General features: G+C 28.1%; 1 protein-coding gene across 1 annotated transcript; it reads left to right on the top strand.

Annotated features, from left to right (window-relative positions):
- Positions 1-13,523: 13,523 nt before the first annotated feature.
- LOC135953654 (uncharacterized) lies at positions 13,524-20,406 on the top strand. The gene is made up of 2 exons (XM_065503614.1): positions 13,524-13,835; positions 19,463-20,406. The coding sequence occupies exons 1-2, from the start codon at positions 13,712-13,714 to the stop codon at positions 19,717-19,719; spliced, it is 381 nt and encodes a 126-aa protein (XP_065359686.1). The 5' UTR covers positions 13,524-13,711; the 3' UTR covers positions 19,720-20,406.
- The last annotated feature ends 1,931 nt before the right edge of the window (positions 20,407-22,337 follow it).

Raw genomic sequence — 22,337 nt, 5'->3', positions numbered from 1 at the left:
GACTTTTTTTGGCAGAATCTAATTTTTTTTCAAAATGAGCCCTTTTTTTAAATTTTTTTGTCCAAAGGAAAGCTTACGTCCATTCCTTTAAGATATTAGAGGAATCTTGTTGAAAAATTGTGTCTGAGTTACTATGCAATTGAACTAACCTTGGTGCAAATTTCATCCCGATCGGAAGACATCGATTTCAGAAGTTGAAATGAAATGCCCCATATATATAAAAGAGTAACTTTACTGACTCACTGACTGACTGATTCATCATTGCACAGCCCAAACGACTGAAGCTAGAATCATGAAATTTTTACTGTGGATTCCTCCCTCCCCAAAACGAACCGATAAGAAGGTATTTTGGAAATTCTAACGTTTAGGGGGTAAAACAGGGTAAAAACGGGTAAATTCGGTAAAAACTTAAAATTGCATGTTACTCCATTTAAAAAATAAGCTGACACTTTTTTTCGTACTTTTTCGAAATTCGTACCCATTAGGAGAGAAAACGGGTAAAAACTGTATTTTCGTACTTTTTTGGCACCCTATGTATCTTTTAAACCAATACACATAGAAACAAAATTTAAATCGTATTCTTTACTTATCAAAAAATAAAAAATATAAGTTTGGTACTTTTTCGAATTTCGAAAACTTAAGGGATAAAAATTGTATTTATTTTTGGTACTTTTTCACAAAATATGTTTTTCTATAATTTGAATATTTTGTTATGAGCTCCCACCACGATACATAAATTTATTTGAATAAAATTTTACCACCGCAATGGGGATAAAGAAAGGTACCAAAAAGGGGATAAAATCGGTAAAATACATTTTATTTGAAATTATTAACCCAAAATTTGATAATTTTTTTAACATTGGTTCCTGGATTCATACAAAAATAAACTAACAGGGTGTTATTTGAAACTTGAGGGCCAGGGTGTATATTGAGCCAATTCCGGGTAAACAGTTTGGTACTTTTTTAAAAACATATTTTTTCTTGGGCACATTAACACAGATTTTAGATTTGAGACATGTCGGAAAAATGGAATATTTATAAATTTGAAACTTGAGGACGGAAATTGGAACTTTTCTCCTAATGGTACTTTTTTTAATATTTTAAATTATTTCACTTATCGACATTAAAGTTAGCTGATATGTATCTGAGTGAAGTTAGTGTTAGGAATAGGGGATAATATTTAGGATAGACGCAAATAATATATTCAATAACAAAGTTTGAAATTTCAAGAAAAAATTTAGCCAATCATTCAAAGTTTCATACGAAATTTGTTAAATCTCGACGCAATTTAACTCACTATGATGGATTACTACTATAAAATTCCAGCTTAACTGAAAAGATTTCAACGACCATTTGTAATCTCCACTGCGGATTACATATCAATGTCAAGTTTTACATATTATTCATTAAGTTAATTGAAATAAATACTACTATAAAGCATTAAATCAATATAAATCTTTTTAATATTTACTATTAAAAAACAACGTGGCTTTTCTATATTTCTAGCCACATTTAAGCCCATCATCAAAATTCATGTCAATAAAGTTAAAACGCCACAGAAAACTGGTCAAATTCCACTATTTTAATTTCAAAATAAAACTTAATTTTATATCACCAACTTTAATTTAATATGTGTGAAGTTTTTATTGAAACGATAACAATCTAAATGCTTAAAAAAACTTTATTTCAAATGTTCGTCTATAAATAATTAAATAAAAAAACTAGAATTTTTTGAATATTTTGTGGAAAAATTTCAAGCAAACAAAAACTAGAAAACTAAAAAAAATAGAAAATAAAAGTCGTAGAAGGTGGTTTGTTAAATTATTTTGTATTATCAAATTAACTAAATATCATTTTTATTTATTTTATATTAATATTTAAATTACACATTAATTGATAATTGTAATTATTGCTTTCGTATTTAGACTTGAATATTGCCTTTGAAGATAACCCTTAGGTTATCAGGGTCTTTAAATACGAAGTGGTATTTTTTATACCCTACACCAGATTAGTGGAGAGGTTCTATTGCGTTACTGCTGATGTTTTTAACGCCTAAAAATATTAGTCTAACACCCATCTTAAAGTATACCGATCGGCACAAAATCACTTTTAATCACATTTAACGATGTCCGTCCGTCTGTCCATGTAAACTTTGTCCCCAATTTTAAAGATATTTCGATAAAATTTGGAACTGGTTGAAATCAGTCCATTATTTCACCTAGCCCCCCACGAAATATTAACTATTTGTCATAAATTTCTTCACAAACAAATTTATACAAAAGGAAATCACATTTAATTTTTTTTTGCGAATCAATCCATAAGGTACTATTGCTCCCATATAAGGCCTACTTCCGAGAATCATTATAACGATCATAAATCACTTAAAAATGTTGGTATCTAAATACATAAAATTCAACACATATAGAACGAAAGCACACATCCTAATTTCATGACGATCGGACCATAATTGGTCATAGCTCTAATATAAGGCCAACTTCCGAAAATCACTTTAACAAAATGTTGGTATCCAAAAAAAAAAAAAAATATCAAAAATAAGTTTCATAAAGAAAGAATTCACGCAACCTAATTTCATGGCGATCAGCCCACAATTGGTCATTAATCCCAAACCGAAAATTACTCATGAGAAAAAGTTATTGAAATTTTATAAGAAAAATGATTTTCTCATATAATTATTTGCTCCCAAACCCACTTCCGAAAATTACTCATGTGTAAAATTATTATTGAAATTTTATAAGAAAAATTATTTGCTCATATACTCAGTGTAGGGTATTAAATGGTGGGGCTTGACCGTCTATACTCTCTTAATTGTTTGTTATTGTTTTTACAATTTGTACTTGAGAAATACTTTAAAAATTATTGCTTTAAAACCACGTGACACTTGGAAGCCCTTAGTTTTATTGCTCTTAATCATTAATATTTAAATCAATTTTAACCAAAATGTGGGCATCATTAAATGAATGAGTGAAATATTTTAAAAGGTTCTTAAGTGGACATGATTGTTAACATTTTTATTTTACTACTAGCTTGACCCGGTGCGCTTCGCTACCCCTGTCGAAGTAAAATAAAAAAATGTGAAAAGATTTTATAAGCAAATAAATGAATATAATTAATATCGGAATTCTATAAATATTCGAATATCAAGTGAATCTAAATGTAAGAGTCTTTAAACTTTGTGTAAATTACGTTGATGCCAGTGTCCTGCTATGACAGAAATTGTTCCCATCCGTCCTATTTTTGGATAAACTTCAGGTACTGATAAGAAATTGATTCGTATAAAGTTTGAAGGCTGTCGCAATAATAGTTCTGCAGATATTCGAAGTGGGAAGTTCCACGCCCACTTATCCACTCCCGCCCATTTTCAGCTATTCTATGTAAAATGATAAGAGAGCTATTCGGACAAAGTTGGAAGAATCTAGTAATTATAGATCTCAAGATATTTGGAAATAACTAATTACTTTGTATGGGAGGTGACTCACCCCGAGTTCCGATCCTTCTCATTTTTTTTATTAACTTCTTACTGATAATAAATTAACTCATATGAAGTTTGAAGCCTTTCACATTTAAAGTTCTCCAGATATTCAAAAATAACTATTTACTTTGTATGGTAGGTGCCACGCCCACTAATTTACTACCGACCAACCATGTAAAATGATAAGGGTGCTATTCGGACTAAATTTCAAGACTTCCACAATTATAGTTCCCCATATATTTGAAAATAACTATTTACTTTGTATGGGAGGGGTCACACCCCCTGTTCCGATCCGTCCCATTTTTAGTTAAACTTCAAACAGTGATACGAAATTGATTCGTATAAAGTTTGAAGATAGTCACAATTTTAGTTCTGCAGATATTCGAAAATTACTATTTACTTTGTATGGGTGGTACAAATTTTGCCCTCTTTTGTCCCTTTGTGGTCCAAGTTAAGTAAAACTATATAGTCTATTATTGCTTCCAAGTAAAGAAATATCTATATTCCAAATTTCAATCAAATCGGTGCAGCCGTTTATTCATGATTATTTAAGAACTAAAGGTACCAATTTTACCGGTTTTCCACCTTTAAATCTCTTTCTGGTCCAAGTATTAAAAAAAGATATAGCCTATTGACGCTTCCAAGTAAGGATATATCTATGTTCCAAATAAAATCGGTTCAGCCATTTAGGCGTGATGCTCAAACAAACCAACAAACTTACAAAGACATTTATATATTTATATGGATATATGGATGATATGCATGCTATTGCTATTTATAAAGTTGTATCAGCTGTGTGCCTTATTTGACAAACCGGTCGATAGCCTACAAAACCGGTAAAAATAGTTACTCCCTTATTCATAATCAAATTATTATTTTATTAAGGGCCATTATTATAACTTGCCTTTAAACTCCCAATAGTAAATGTTAACTTTAAGGGTACCTATTTCTATTGCTTAAAGTTAACCTTTACTATTGGGAACTTAAAGGCAAGTTGTAATAATAGCCCTAAAAGTCTATAAAACAAATTTTGGATGTAAATTTTGTTTTATAAAAAACAAAATAAAAATTTGATTATTAATAAGACCTTTAACATAAATTATGAAAATACAAATTTGTATTTTCCACAATTGAGTTTATTGAAATCTACATAACTTATATTCGATTTTTGTAATAATTTAGGTCAGACCAAAATTATCGTTATCATTCAAATAAATACTACCGAAATAACAGCAACTGACGTATCCGCTAAATAAAATTACCAAAATATGCCAAAATACCGTTATCGCTAAAAGAGGGCTTAATTCCCCATGTTATCTTGTATTTGATCCTTTACTGTGTTTAAAAATTATGTGAAACAATTTTCACTTTACTGTGCCTTGGTAAAGCGGAGAGTAGTCAATTATGTGTGAAACATCAAATTTTAACGATATTGTTCCACATTTGTTATTGTTTGTTTAAATTTACACCCTTATGGGGATTATTATTATTGCTTGCGCCAATATCTTCATACTGGAAGCCGGAACTCTCGAACTAAACTCCTAAAGCAGCGCAAAAAGGATGTCATGATTACACTTAAGCGATAATAGCAATTGAACAATTAGGGGTTTGAAAGTAAATTGACTGTCAAATGATGATATGTCAAGAATTCTGCTGTTATCCTTCACATAGCGAAGAGTTAATTGTCTCCTTAATGACTCTATTTTGTCGAAAGTATAGTCAGTAGAGTGTATCTTAGAATTAAATTTTTTAAAATGTTGACACGGTACCCCCTGAAACTGACCTAAAATAACACCAAAAAAATTATTAGCTTGTTCTAAGAAGGGCAACCCGTGCCGACTTTCGATTTAGTTTTGAGGTGCATTTACAAGGGGAAAAAATTCATTTTTTTCAGTTTTTTTTTTAAATTTTGCTATTAAGTAATTACTTTTGCAACTTAATTTAAAAGAATCGAAATGTGTACGTAATTGTCGTTTTAATGAGATATAAAAGACAAAAATTGGTTAAAAAATGTTAAAGTTATTAAAAAATCGCCAGGCCATTAACGTGTCTCAGGCCACTAGAACAAGAAATGTAGAAACAAAATTAACATATTTTGAGAAATATTAAAACAAAAGTTTATTCTTACTTAAAATATATCCATATTTACTTGTATATGGGTTTTTATCTTCATAGGATACAGTTAACCTAGTCGCAGGTATAACCAAAAAAAATATTTTTTTAACGGCAGTTTCAAAACTCCAATTTAAAATTTTTAAAAATTTCAGAATTTTTTGACCATCACATGGGATTTATTGATAACATAATAGGGAATAAAAATGTGAAAAAATTATGTCAATACCTCCTATAGTTTTTCCGTACCTGCGATATAAATTTTACGATTTTCGAAAAAAACTAATTTTTGGGTCATATTTTGACGAATGAGCCCAATTACCTTACTGTTATTAATTTAAAGTAAAATCTGTTCAGAATATTTCTAAATATAGCCTGAAAGTTTTCCTAAAATCGGAAAACGTTAACCCTTAAATCGTGAAGGTCAAAGGTCAAATTTTTAAATATTTGGAATTTCTAATGGAAAGATAGCGAAATGTTACATATTTTTGGGCCGATTTTGATGAAACTTAAGAAATATATAACATGAAGTCTAGTATTTACAATAACAGTACAAAAATGGAAATTAACCTTTAATTGTATTTTAGGTCATTACGAAAGTTTTCAGGGGGTACCGTGTCAACATTTCAAAAAATTTAATTCTAAGGGACACTCTAATATTCAGTTTGATATTATTTTTGAATTTTACTTTATGAAACATTTATTTTACTCGCTGAAGTAATCTATATAATGTAAGCAGTATTAAATTTTATTTTTTTATATTTTGTTCATATTATAATTTAATATTTTTAATTTAAACTTAAACTTAGTTTCTATTATTGATTTTATAGCTAATCAAACTATCTCAAACGTAGAAATGTCCAAGATTCTTATCGTAATTGACCCCAAACCTCTAGGTGAATTTGATGCAAACTTGCTACACCTAATTCTATTTAACTGAGTAACAAAATATAAATATATTATTTCAGTTATATATTTCAGAAACTGAAAAAGTAGAGATGGCTGCCTTTGCTTCTATACCCCTTAATTGAGTTATGTGTTTTACATTTTTCAGCCTAACTATAAAAGCCTTAAAGTCGATTTTAAGTCAATAAAGTTGATAATTATTTTAAATTTCGTACCATAAAACAAATATCAAATATAATTAAAAATGTTTTTTTATTATTTAAAAAAAAAGCTTTTTGTTTTGAAATTTTATGTACAATTTGTTTTTATAATTCTTTGAAATTTCTTCTTTTATTTTAGATCAAAGTGCAGTCAGTTGGCAATTTTAATTATATTTAGTTTAGTTCAATAATTTGGATTACTCCGTACCCCCTTGGTAGTCGCAAGGGATGGGAGAATTATTTGGCTGTGACTAAGAATATAACGCCATGCCAAAAAGAAGCTTCCTCCAGAAAAAACCAGTCGACCTATGCCTTCGTATAGGAAGCAGGCCTTACTGAACTCCACTCCTGGGTTCCATGGTCTCCACCAATATCCAATTTGAGTTTTGTTTGGTACTCCACCAAAATTAATGCATGCGGTTAATGCAAAAACCCCGATAAACCGTAACGCGGTACAGTTATACGATGCCAAACATTAACCAATGCGAGAGCGAGCCGCAAAACTCTCGAAGGCAGCGAAAAAGGGACGGCCTGATTACCCTTAAGCGATAATGGCAATGACTCCTCTCTTTCTTCACCCAGAGCTGAATTACGACTCAATAATTATATTTATGTAGTGTAGTGCAGCCATTAATAACTGGCTGACCACCCGAAAACATGTTAAATTTCTAAACACTTGCAAATTATTTGTGGCTCTTCCAAAATCAAAGATTTTTATATATTCTTAAAGCCCGCGGTATTTTTTTAAATTTTTAGCTTTTTATTTTGAAACATTTGTACAATATAAATTTATTCAATGTATTGGCTATTGTTAGCTATGACCATTTTCCATCTTTCTGGGAACATATGGCTTCCGCGGCAAAGAACTGGTCATCTTTTGAGGCCAAGAACGAATCAAGCCAATTTCGGATACTCTATTCTGAAGTGAAAGGTATCCCAGAGAGAGCATTCTCCTAACGGGACTTTTTTACAAATTAAAGATTTTCTTTCCGCATATGACGATTTGTTGGTACAAAATTCGACATTTTCGAAGCAAAAAAAATCTATGTGAGAATAAATGATTTCACAGTATACATTTAATTACCTTTCCGACGATAACAATAACTTGATAACGGGTTATCTGCAAATATATCCATAGCCTGAAATTGTATACATGATTAAAACATTTAGCAGTTACTAGAACAGTTGGCAGGATCAAAACTTAACATCACTCAGTAACAAATATTATAATAACTTTTCTAAAAACATTATTTAAACATCCTCTTCATACCACTGTCAGTTTTCTGACCCTTATAGAAACTTTATATCTTCCTGTTGTGATTCCTATGGCAGAACAAAAAAAAATTAAATTAAAAACTTGTTTACCATAATCAAGCTTAAGAATTTATTTACATCATCAGTTCACTACAGTACATAAAAAGTACATGAGGAGTACAAAGAAAACAGCCACTTTAATGTATGTATGTAGATTCAAAGTGTAATGACGTCAATATATTTCACTATGATTTTAATCTGATGAACTTTTTCAACTTTTTTTTATATAAAAATCATTGAATACCCGCTGTTATTAAAAAATGAAACAAATTCTTTTTATTTCATTAAATGAAACTTGAAAAACAAATCAAGTGTGTGTGTCTTGAATCTTTTGTTTTTTTTTTAAAAAAATATACCAAAAAAATATTAAATTGATTTTTATTAAAAGAAGTTATTAATTTCAAAATTATTGTAGATTTTTTATTGAATATCTGAAAACACCTTAATTTTAAAGCACAATTACCAACATTTAGTTATAAAGTTTAATTTAGCAACATTTTGTTTATTTTTAATTAAATCAAAAATGATTTATAAAAGAAATTCATTAAAAAATAGGTGTGTTAGATTTTTTATTTTAAATGAAGCGTAATTCTATTAAAGTTTTGAAATAAAAGAAAATACTTGTATCTAGCAGGTTCCTTTTTTATTAACACACCCACAACTACTTTTTTGAAATAATTGCATGATTATTGTTGTTTTCCAGATCAGATAAACAAAATTGTTGTTTAAATGCTTAACATGAAAATGTTAAGAAATTGCTAAAAACAATAATAGTAAACAACGATTATTTATAATGATGAAGTAAACCCACGCTTTTGGCAAAAAACAATTGAAATTGTGGAAATAGTTTTAAACGAAATGAACGAATAATATATTCCCTGCACATTTACAGAAATGAAAACAAGTAAAAACAAATATTTATTAACGAAGTTGGATTATCGATAAAGTTCAATATACTTTTTGTAAGTGTTTGAAGCAATTTCTTTCACTACGAACGATTTAATATGGTGTTAAATTCAGCTACATGTGGGAAAGAAAGAAATGGCTGACATTGTATATCATTTTAGAGCAGCTCTATCCCTACGTTTTCAGATTTGAGAGATTGGAAAGGCTATTGTGGTTTAAACGCCATTAATGCACCCAATATTGTCAAAATTAGTAAAAAAAAACTTACGGATCAGAAAATTCTTTAATTGTGAATGCTATATTAAGCCTTGAATATTATCCTCCAGAATGAAAGGTACCACTGGATATCATGAAACCAAAGCTATGGAAATATGGCACATAATTAAAATCTTATAAATCCATTAATTAGTCTAAGGAGTGAGATCGAAAAATTCTTAACACACGTTTTTCATTACATTTTTTAACCCAAGTATTATTTGAATTTTTTTTTGATCAAGTTACCTTTGAAAAACATGTCAGTTATTATGTGTAATGTCAATTATATTAATTTTTTTGTTAATCTGATTAAAATGAGTGACCAGAAAAAAGTGCGTACTGAAATTATTAAATATTTTCAACAAAACCCAACTTGGTCTTACAAAAAGTTGGCCAAGCATACAAAGGTCTGCCGTCAAACTGTTTCCAATGTTATTAAACAGTACCGGGAGAACTTGTCAGTTGATAGAAAACCTGGTTCAGGTAGAAGGAATGGTCCACATGATGTTTCTAAAGCCAAAAAAATAGAACGCATTTTCAAAAGAGCTCCCAACACATCCGGTAGGAAAGCAGCCCGGTTAGCTCAGTGCTCGGACTATTTGGTACGAAAAGTTAAAGCTAATGCAGGTTTAAAAACATACAAGGCTCAAAAAGTTCCTGACAGGAACGCTACTAAAAATTTAGAGGCCAAAAACAGAGCACGGAAATTGAAGTCAAGTTTTATAAAAAAATATTCTTGCTGCATAATGGATGACGAAACGTATGTTCTGGCAGATTTTTCGCAACTTCCAGGTCAAAAATTTTATGTTGCTGATGCTCGAGGGAATGTTGAAGAAAAGTTTAGGACCCAAACGCAGACAAAATTTCCCAGAAAGTTCTTGGTATGGCAAGCAATATGCAGTTGCGGCAAAAGAAGCCACTCATTTGTTACAACGGGCTCTATAAATACCGAAATTTACATCAAGGAATGTTTACAAAAAAGGCTGCTTCCATTCATAAGACTTCATAATGTGTCCACTTATTTTTGGCCTGACTTGGCATCCTGTCACTATGGCAAACAAGCCCTTGAGTGGTACAAGAACAATAATGTGGTATTTGTACCAAGAGAGGCAAATCCTCCAAACTGCCCGGAGCTAAGGCCAGTGGAGAGATATTGGGCTCTTGTTAAAAGAGAATTGAAGAGTACAAAAAAGGTGTCCAAAAGTGTGGTAGATTTTAAACGGAGATGGACTACATGTTCGAGCAAAGTGACAGAAAGCACTATAAAAACGTTAATGGAAGGGTTTCCGAAAAAGGTTCAAAATTTCATCACTAGTGATTAAAACTATAAAAATAATTTTTTTTGTAAATTGTAATAATAATTTCAATCAAATAAAAAAAAAATTAAAGCTGTAAGTTTAGTGGTTTCTTTTTTATAAACATATATGTATGTTAAGAATTTTTCGATCTCACTCCTTATTATCTAATATATCAAAGCTATTTTAGAAGATACTCATGACCACGTTGTGCCTGATTTTAACAGAAACCTGATGAATTTTTAATCATTAATTTGAATTTAGAAGGAACTATCAAACATTTGAAGAAAAACAAATATTATTCTGCTCTTTTCATCGTTGTTTGATAGGGTATATCATGATGGTTTAATAAACAAATTGAGACTAAATGTATCCGCAAACAAATGTAGGCCATTAGAAAGTTACTTTACTGGTCGAACATTTAAACTTAAGTAAGATGATTTTTTTAAGTTTTCCACATCCAATTGAAGCCGGAGATCCTAAAGCTAGTATCCTGGAATTATATTTATACTTGATATACACCTCAAACAATTCTACTCATACATCAACATTTGCTGATGATATCCAAAGCATTCATGAAAACCCTCAATAAACATATCGACACTTGCTGGATTATATATTTTATTGGGAGTATGACATAAAAATCGAAACATTCAGAACAGGATTAATAAGGCCTATGTGGCCATCTACTCCTGTAAAACTGAAATTGATACTAACTGGAGTATTATGGCGAAGGGTTTCAATTGGATCTTCAAAGCAGTTGTTAAACCTATCTTGTTCTATGGAGTGTTGGTATGGTAGCATGCCTTGGATAATGGCACTTTTTACTATTTTAAACTGATTACCAGTTGATTTGATGGTGATACAAATGGCTCTCAACTCTGCTGTGAGTCTTAATGTTGACTGTTCGTGGGCACTCTAAGATACTGCATTACTATGGGCACATACATAGTAATCTTGATTAATTGTTTCCTTTATTACAGGGCACTGTATAATTGGGATACATGCTAGAAGACTGGACCTACGGTACAACGACTACTGTAGGAGCGGTCATAATGATGAAGAGGAGGAGACTGTTTCTCACTCTGAGAGAACGCATCCTCGGAATCCCATTTTTATCATGCTTAGATGAGCTATCAAGGATGAATCTTAAACGAATCTACTCCTTCATCAGAGAATCTGGAATATTGGCCATTGTTAGCTATGACGTTTTCCTATCTTTCTGGCAACATATGGATTCCGAGCCAAAAGAACTGATCATCTTTTGAGGCCAAGAACGAATCAAACCAAATTCGGATACTCTGTTCTGAAGTGAAGCGTATGCCATAGAGATCATTCTGCAACGATCAAAACAAATAGTAGTCGGACGTTACTCGGTCTGGACTATAAAGCGGGAGTGGCAAAACTTCCCAACCACTTCATTCTTAATACTTTTTAACAGGAATTGCAACATGTGGTCGAGAATTGTCATGGTGAAATATTATGGTTTCATGTCTGGGCGCATATTCTGTGCGTTTTTCTGCCAATGCTCGCTTCAAACGAGCTTTCGGTACAGGTTTCCAGTGATGGTCTGGTCAGATGTCAGCAGCTCGTAATAGGATATCTTTGTAATAAATACAGAGAATTACTTTAATGCCATGTATATTTGGCTTTGGCGTTGATTCGGCTGGTTGTTCGGGGTTCATATACGTTCTCTTACGCTTCGGGTTATCGTAATGGATCCAATTTTCATCGCAAGTAATGACCCGGTGCCAAAATGATGTGTTCAAACATCATTTCGGACATGCAAAATCGTCTTTCAAGGTCTCTCGACATCAATTCGTATGGTACCAAATTTCTTTGCTTTTGTATAAATCCTGCTGCTCGCAAAAGTTTTGAAATTGCTCTTGATTTTGCATGCTCTTATTGAGTTTTTCAACAATCTTCATGGAGTAATGCCTCCAATTCTTGGTATTCATACTTTATTTTGGCTGGCCTGGGCGATCTTTGTCTTCCATGTCAAAATCACCACTTCTGAACCGCACAAGCCATCTCTCGCACGTTGAAACCGAAGGAACACATAAGCATTGGTGAGCAATCGGTGTGCTCCACTTTTTTTCAAATTAAAGAAGCAAAGCAAAATTTCCCGTATATGACGATACGTTGGTACAAAATTCAACATTTCGATTAAAAAAAAACTTTGTTGTTTTCACTATAATGTTCAATAACCAAGTGAGAATGAATGGCAGATATGTATCCTTCAAGTTGGCGTTCAAACGCAATCTATTGTAAGTCCCGCAATAAATACAAATTATCTGATCAACTTCTGCAAGCAATAGTCTGAAGGACTAACTTCTCTATTTAAACTAAGTATGTATTCCAAGTTTTATAAGGATCGGACTAGTAGTTGAGAAGTTCTAAACATATACTATATGTATCTACTAGTATTTATATACATTTATTTTGCTTTGTTCCCTCTAAGAATTGGTGTAGGGTGCCGTTATGGAAAATACATTCAATATAAACACAATAAATTGCAATCTCAGATAAGAATAATACTGTGTTAAATAAAATTTAATTTGTTCACTTTTTTTTTACTTTTACAGTGGAAAAACACTTTGGCTATAAGAGAAATAATAACAATTAACAAAACTATTTAAGATTTATAGGGCAACACAAGCCAAAAAGCCATACAAAGTAAACTATACTATAAACATAGTAGTCAAATAAATTATTTAAAATTTAAAACAAAAAAAAAATAATAAGAAAAAAACTCAAAACAAAAACAAACATTTCAACCGGTCTTTTTTTCAAATAAAAACAAAAAAACAAAGTTTTGCAAAAAAATATAAAAAAAAATAATATGATTTGAGGAGAATTTATTGAGAGAGTATTAAATTGAGCTGGGAGCTGTTTTGCAAAGTTGTTTAAATATGAGTGCTGGATTAGAGCCACAATCAGTTGTTAAGACTAAACCAAAGTGTAAACATCAAATAAATAAAAGAAAAATTAACAAAATTTTTTAAAAACCAAAAAGAATTTATTGTAGCTAAAACAAAAACAAAGAATAATATAAAATTATTATAAAACAAATTTTATAAAATCAAGTGATAAACTATTTGGCTTTGACCTTAAACTAATAAATAAAAAGAAGTGTTCAAACTGTTATTTACAAAATAAAAAAGAATTTTTGAAAATAAATTTCAAATTATATAAAAAAAACCAACAAATTTAATTAATAAAATTTAAATAAAATGGCTTATACAAAAGTATGTTGTTTATCTATGGCCTCTTTGGCTTTAATCGTTTTATTAACGGTTTTAAATACCCCAACAACGGAAGCTGCCGTCTATTCCCAACGTGCCATATTCCATCCTGGTTAGTATTTTTTTTAATATTTATTTATTTAAATTACTTTATAATGTTTGGATTTTATTTTATTTGCAAGTGATGATAATTTCTTTGTTTGTTTTTATAATTAATGAATGTTAATTATGCATATTTAATTGATAAAAATTGCAAAATAATGAGTGGGAATAAAATTCATATTAATAAAATACATTTGTTTTGTTTTTTAATATTCAAATGTTAAAAGTGAAACAAACAAATAATTAAATTTAAAAAAAAAAATTATAAAATTTTGATTTAAATTAATTAAATTTGCATTACTACTAATAACAACAATATATTTTTATTCGGATTTTTTCAAAACAATTTAAAATGCAATTTTCAAAACAATGTTTAAGTATCATAACAGTTTTCAAATATTTTTTGTAATTATGTTAAAAAATTAAACATCTGCTTTTTTTTGTTCAAATATTTTGAGAATTCTAAACAAATATTAAACAAATCTTTAAAAAAAATGTTAAATTTCATTCAATATTTTGAAAATATTATGAGATTTTTTAACAAATAAAGAAAATTTTTGAAAATTGTTTAAAAATTTTTTTGTAAATATTTAAAAAAAATTCATATTTTTAATAACAAACATTTTTTCAAATATTTTGAGAATTTTTAACAAATATTTAAAAAAAAATCTTTCGAAATCGTTTGTTTTTTCTTTTGAAACATTTGACATGTTAAAGAGATTTTCAAAACTTATGAAACATTTTCAAAATTCAATCAATTCATTTAAAAATTGGACAATTTGTTTCTTGTTTTTCAAATATTTTTTTTTGTATTTTTAAATAATTCATTCAAAACAATTTAAATTTCTTTCAATGTTCTGAAACATTTAAAATTTTTAAAATATTGTTTGGAAATTTTTTAAATATTGCCCCATTTGCTTCAAAATTTTAAAATATTTTAACTTTTCGTTAATAACTATTAAGAAAATCTTTCAAATTCCTTAAAATTTTTTTCAATATTTTGATTCATTTGAAATTTAGTGCAATTTTTTAAATTTAATTTAAAAAATGGGCTAAACTGCTTCTAGGTCTTCAAATATTTTGAGGTTTTTGTAAGAAAATGTTCAGCCCTTTTAAACAAAACTTTAAGTTTTTCAGCTATTTTTAATTTTGTTTACACTCTCAAACATTTGGTGTAATATTTAATGTTTAAAAATTGTTAATTATTTATTAATAATTCCCACCTGGTTACACCCACGTTCAAAGTTTATATTACAAACTTTAAAACATTTTTTTATATTTTTACAACTTATGACACATTTTATAAAGTAAACTATCATGTTACCAATCAAATATCACTGGCCTGACATATTAAAACTATTTTTAGAACAATTTACACATTTAAGCAAATATTAAGTTAATGAGTAAAATCATTAAATGATAAATTTCTACTGAAATTGAAAGTTCAGTCATATTCACCCTAATTAAACAAATATTTGTTATAAAATTTTTTAATAAAAATAATAGCATTATTGAAAAGTTTAGTTTTAAACATTTTCAACTTTCCGCTTGTTTTTACAAAAAATTCTTCTCATTAAGTCAATGACTTTACAAATATTTTGTTGACTTGTTTGTCTTTTTACAAACTTGACAATAATTTTTTTTTTTATTTCAAGAATTTAAATTGCTTTTGAAGAAACATTAAAATTCCTAACAAGGCTTCTGCTGATGATGCTTCACTGTTATGGCTTCTGTCTAAAGAAACCTTGACCAATAGTAACATTTTTCTGGTATTCATTTCAGAATTTAAATTCCTCTAAATTAATTGAGAAAAACAGATTGTTTTAACAAATTTTTCTTAAGCTTAGTCATTGTTTTCTTATGATACAAGGGAGAGTATGACAGGTTTGTGTTGCAATGACGCACATTTCATAAAAACCTTATAAGTATTGCAGTTTATGGCTTATTTGCATGGCTTTTACATTTTTTAAATTAAGTGTTGATATTAATATCAAGTTATTTATAGCTTAAATGAAATCTAAAAATAGTTTTGATTAACAGGGAGTCAGTTTATTGCTGCTGGCTGCCGGTTATTGCCAGCCTGATACTTTGTTTTAAGTTATTGAAATATTAAGGCTGGTTCTTAAAATGTTGTGTTTAATTAAATGTGGTTTAGAACATTAAGGTAATTATTAATGTCTCTTGCTTACGAAAGTCCTTTTCATTAAAATAAACTTCCGCTTGCAACAGCTGTCACTACGTTTTTAATATACATAATTCAAAAGATGAGTTTAATGTCATGTTAACTACATTAATTTTGTTTATATGACAGCTGCTGAACTTTATTTTAGCTTAGTTTTTATTATTTCCTTTTTTAATTCAATTTTATACAATATTTAATCGTAATTGTTTTTGAAATTTAAACTATTTTTAGTTATTGTATTGTATTTAGCTGTATTTTTTTATATTTTTCTTGCCAAGTCTTATTCACGTTTTATTTTTAGAGCAATTTATTTATACGTGACTTGAGAAATGTAGGAGTGTTAGCAAATTTTAACTTTGTTTATTTCAATATATATATTTTTCAATACTTCAATAAAATTTGCGTGACTTTGGTGATTTTGTTTGGCAACCAAGATTTCTTAACACGCAATTTAAAACAATGAAATCTCAGCCTGTTTATGTTGATTTAAAGAAATATATAAACAATAATGTTGAACAATTAAAAAAACTATCGAATCTTTAACCAAAACCTGCAAAAATTTTTATAAATAATAGAAAAATGAAGAATAATAAAAATCATAAAGAAAAATAACATAAAGAGTTCTTTATTATTAGGCTATTTACTTTTTTGTTTACATCTGCTAAAATAACAACAACACATCTCCTTATTTATTCATCACAATAGTAATTGAGAGTTGTTTCTTATTATACAAATTGTACGGTTTTGTTTACATCTGCTAAAACAACAACAACATATATTCTTAATTATTCAGCACAATAGTAATTGAGAGTTGTTTCTTATTATACAAATTGTACAGTTTTGTTTACATCTCTCTTTTACTAATTTCTTAGTTCTGGAGAGAACAAAACAAACACAACACCTCATTGAGTGCTTTTCATTGGTATTCAATAAAAATAGCTTATTTTTAGTTTCCTAGTTCCTGGGGGGAGAGAGAATTCAAGAGTAAAGCTTGAAATTCCATTAGTTCTATTAAAAATATAAATTTTTAAATACAAATAAACTAAATAACTCAAGGATTTAATAAAAATAATCTTATCTTCAAATTTCATAATGTTTTTAATACTTTTGTATACAAATTTATACTTAATTTATATTGTTATTAATATTTTTCAAATATTTACAAAATTATGACAAACATTTTTAATTAAACAATTTATTTTATCACCAACAATATTCATTTGTCATTGTTTTAACTAACAAACAATTATTTACTTTTGTTGCCTTTGTATACAAATAAGCCCAGCAAAAAACTTTAGAATTCAATTAATTTTTTATTGAAAAAAATTACATAAACGTGTCCCAAATGACCTCTCATTGTCAAATGAATCAAAATCAAAACAATAAAAAAAGTTATAAACAATTTCTAAAGATAAGCCAATAAATTTACGAGTTTGTATATAAAATACAAAAAGAGTCATTGAAAAATGTCTAATTAATTTATGAAATTAAAAAGCTAATTTATAATTTATTTTTTATATATACAGTACTAATAATTTTAATGGGCAAACAAAAGTAATAACAGCAAATAATATGTATATTGTACAAAACTTGAATAAAAAATTAATATAAAATCGACAAAAAAAATCTATAAATTGAAATGTTTACTAAATGAAATTGTTAATAAATTTAAAAACAAATTTATTATAACAATTATTGAATGGAATTTCTAAAACAAACAGGTTTGATTAATTACAAAATAAAAATTTTAAATCAATTTTTAACATTTTCTCAAAAATAATATAAGAAAATTTCAAAGCATTCCTTCTAACCATCACTAGCGTCATGAGTTTGTACACATCTTTCAAACATAAACCCAGTTTACCCACACTTTTGACGTCAATGTTAAACTTTTAAATCAATCTTAATGAAATTTATTACCTTTATGACTGTTAAATTTCATAAAAAATCAAGAAGAATCTTGTTTTTTTCGCTTCAAAAAAATCTATTAAATAACAACGAATATAAAAAGCCATAAAAAAACAACACATAATTATTATTGACGTCAACTAAACTAAAGTTTAAAACAAGTTGAACGGCTTTATAAAAAAAAAAACTAAGAAGAAGAGACTTGTGGCTGGTAGCTAAAATTCCAGGTTTAAATCTTCTTAGTACAATGAACTAAAAAAAGTAAAAAAAAAAATTTACATCTCTTAAAAAAAAAGAAAGATAATAACACTAATTTACATGGCTATGCGGATTTTTGGGAAGGTCGTTTCTAATTTTTTTTTGTCAATATAGTTTTTTTATGCATATTTTTTGTTAATTTATTTTCTTTTATTGTTATTTTTTGTTATTTTAGTGTTAATTTATGCAAAAAAAAACTTAAAGTTGGGTTTTTATTTGTTTTGAGATTAAGTCTGTGGGGTTTTTTTGTTTACTTAGTTTTAACAAATTGCTAATTGATTGTGTTATTTTAATTAATTTTATGCTCTGTTTTAAATATTTGAGTTTCTTTTATATGTATGTATGTAAACATACTTATGTATATATTTCTTTTGTTATTAATTATTAAATTATTGTTGTTTACATTTTACATAAACATTTAATGAAATGTTTTTACGTTTTAAAAAAAATCATGTCTAGACATAAATTAAATGTGGTATTTTTTAATCACAACATCTATCTTTCATAATATTTTTATAAATGTTTTCATTTCTATTAAAAATTTCGTGAAATTTTCTTAAAAATTGTTTAATTTGTTATATTCTCTTGTTTTGTTCGCCATTTTGCATAGTTTTCCAGTTTGTGCCTTAAGTCTTGTTTGTTTACATTTCTCTATATCCGTTTCCCTAAATATTTCTTTTCATTTTCTCTTACTCTCTTTCTCTAAAACATTTGCTCAGTGAAATTGCAGTTTCACCATTTTTCCTTGAGTTAAAGTTTGTGCCTTAAGTCTTGTTTGTTTACATTTCTCCATTTACGTTATCATTCTCTTACTCTCTTTCTTTTAAACATTTGCAGTATTCTATGTCTGTTTCTTAAGTATTTTCAATATTTTATTAAAATCAAAGTGCTTTTAAACATGAAAATGAATTTAAATAGAATTTTGCTTAAAATACAATCACTGGTTTCCAAAATTGCCCTTTTTTAACAGATTTTTTGTTTTAAATTTCTAGTTTTTGTCTTGTTTTTTGTTCTTTATAAATTGAAGTTTTTTTGTTTTAGTTTAATGGTTGCCACAGCACTGCAGTACTCTTAATAAAATATGCATAATTTATTACATAAAATATTACTTCCTTATTTTTTTTACCACAACAAAAACAACAACGCACATGAAACTTGCAATATTTTATGTATAATAAGTTATATATGAAAAACCAATTAAGTTTAATTTATGTATTTACACACAATAATTTCCTTTTATTCATTTCCTCTTAACTAACCTTTTGTTTTCAATTCTTCTTTATTTTTAGCACATCCCGGTAAATGTTTTGATAAATTCACCAAACGTGCCATGTTGCCCAATAAGGAATATAGACCTAAGGGTATTTGTGCTGCCTTAACATGTGACATGGAACAACAATTAATAAATGTTGAAACCTGTCCCACAATTGAAATGCCCGGCTGTGAAGAATTACCCACCAATCCTGCCTGGACATTCCCCAAGTGCTGTCCACAATTTAAATGTACTGACTTTAAAACTGGCAAGGAATTTGTGGTCTCAGTGTAGTTTCTTAAACACAAACAACAAAATTCTACCACCAAACCCAACCAACCTCTCATCATGCCCATTAACAACAAAAAAAAATACAACAAAACATTAACCTTTAAAAACATCAACAAAACTACGTGATTTTTATTTAAAATAACAAAATATTATATTAATATCTATATCTATAGTTTGTATATATAAATCTTTTTAATATAAATTGTATGAATGACTCCTTTTATTTAAATGTTAATTTCATGATTTACTTTTTTTATTTTATAACTCATTTCATTTTTTATACCTCATTATTTCTGTCTGCTCTGTTTTAAATTATTTATTATACTTTATATTTTTCTGTGTCATAAATTCAAATTTTTATTTTTATCATTTTATTTCATTTTTTTTTTATTTTAATTGTATATACTTTTATTTTTTGTTTATTATTTCTCATTGTGTGCTTGTGTTAAATGTATGTTTGTTATTTCTTTTTAACTCATTTTTAATTTTTAATTATTAAAAATAAAAGAAATTGTATTAATTTTTAATTTATTTAACAAAATAAAAACCTGAATTGATGATCTTTGTGTGCGTTTTTAGCATACTTTATTAATTTTGTAAAAAATAAACCCTTTAGTTTTTAAGAATTTATTTTGATATAAGAAAATATTAATAAACTGAAAAAACAACCAATTTAAAAAATTAATGAAATGTTTGTGTTTTTTTTTATTTATGTAAAAATAACTTTTTATTTTTTTATAAAACATCCCAGCAGTTTTACAAATAGCCAATGTATTCCTTATAGACAGTAATTTTCACTAATGTTTGAGCACTTGGCTCTGTGTAGTGCAAAGAGAAGTCAATTGGTTACTTTATACATGCCCGGTAATCTAGCGTGATGTCGATTGGTGCTTTAGTACCTCTAAGTAATATAGAGAGTAGTTAAAAAACTGTATTTTTTACAGCATATTAGAAAGTATTTTACCCATCAAAAAAATCTATTGAGCGTTTAGGACAATTATCAACCAGTTAGGAAACTAATATGGTAACTCTATGAAACCGGTATGCGAATTTCTTTGTAATCTATGTAGGGTCAATTGACCAGCGTGTGGTCTTCGAATCCTTGATGTTGGGATGGTGCTGGGTTCTCGTTCGTCTTCTTTAGACAGGGAATTCCTGTGAAGAATGGAGGTGATAAACCCTATAATTCCAAAGCTGCAGCGAAATAAGTACTTGGCTTTATTCTAAAATACTACGATATACATACATATGTGTTACTCTAGTTTTCAACACTGCATTCGAATTAGGGCTGCCAGATTCAGATTCGCAAAAAGCTGGACATTGGGCTTTAAAAAGCTGGACAAATAAGAAAAAAACTGGACATTAAAAAATTACTGAGAAAATGTTAATTTTGGTTTTGTGTAAATAATTTTTTTTTAAATATATTTTTATCTATTGTATTCAAAATATATATGGGGAATTTCATGTCAAGTGAACCAACTTTTGAAATCGATGTCTTCCGATCGGGATGAAATTTGCACTAAGGTTAGCTCTATTGGATAGTAACTCAGACACAATTTTTCAACAACATCGGTCGAGAACTCTCTGAGTTATAGGGGGTAAAATTTTGACAATTTGGTCAAACAGGGGTTTTTTCTTATCCATGTAACTTATTACCTATTGTTCTTAGCAAAATGTGTCCCAAATAGTATAGATAACTATTTCTTCGATCTTTCGAAAAAAAATATTTAAAAAAAAAAATAAAAAATTTTTAATATTTTTTTTCCGAAATCAAAAACTTTTTTGACTTTTTTTTAAAATTTGTTCTCTTTTTTTTTTTTTTTTTTTTTCTTAAAATAAAGTTTAGATATTTTCCTTGAACACCTACTTGGTCGCTTAGTGGGATGCGAGTGGGATATCTATCAAAATAAATATTTTGTAACTCAAAACATAAAATTTTTGACTTTTTTTGCAAAATCAAAAACTTTGTTGACTTTTTTTTTTCAAAATGGACCCTTTTTTAATCTTTTTTTTTAGGTCAAACAAAAGCTTAGATATTATACTTGAAGACCCTTTTGGTCGCTTAGTGGGATGCGAGTGGGATATCTATCAAAATAAATATTTTTTAACTCAAGACTTACAATTTTTGACTTTTTTTTTTGCAAATACGATTTTTTTTCCAAATGGGCCCTTTTTTTAAAATTTTTTTGTAGTCAAAAGAAAGCTTAGGTCCATTCCTTTAAGATATTTTTAGTCCCTTAGTGGGATGCGAGTGGGATATCTATCAAAATAAATATTTTGTAACGCAAGACATACAATTTTTTAATTTTTTTTTGCAAAATCAAAATTTTTTTCCAATATGGGCCCTTTTTTAATTTTTTTTTTGCTCAAAAGAAAGCCTAGGTCCATTCCTTTAAGATATTTTTAGTCCCTTAGTGGGATATCTATCAAAATAAATATTTTGTAACAATTTTTTAATTTTTTTTTGCAAAATCGAAATTTTTTCCAATATGGGACTTTTTTTTAAAAATTTTTTTTTGCTCAAAAGAAAGCTTAGGTCTTTTCCTTTAAGACCTATTTTGTCACTTAGGAAGATGTGAGTAGGATATCTATTAAAATAAAAATGTTGTAACTCAAGACAT

This window comes from Calliphora vicina, chromosome 3 (genome assembly GCF_958450345.1).
Source record: "Calliphora vicina chromosome 3, idCalVici1.1, whole genome shotgun sequence".
Lineage (NCBI taxonomy): Eukaryota > Metazoa > Arthropoda > Insecta > Diptera > Calliphoridae > Calliphora > Calliphora vicina.
The sequence above is the reverse complement of the archived record's forward strand: the minus strand, read 5'-3'. Positions and strand labels throughout refer to the sequence as shown.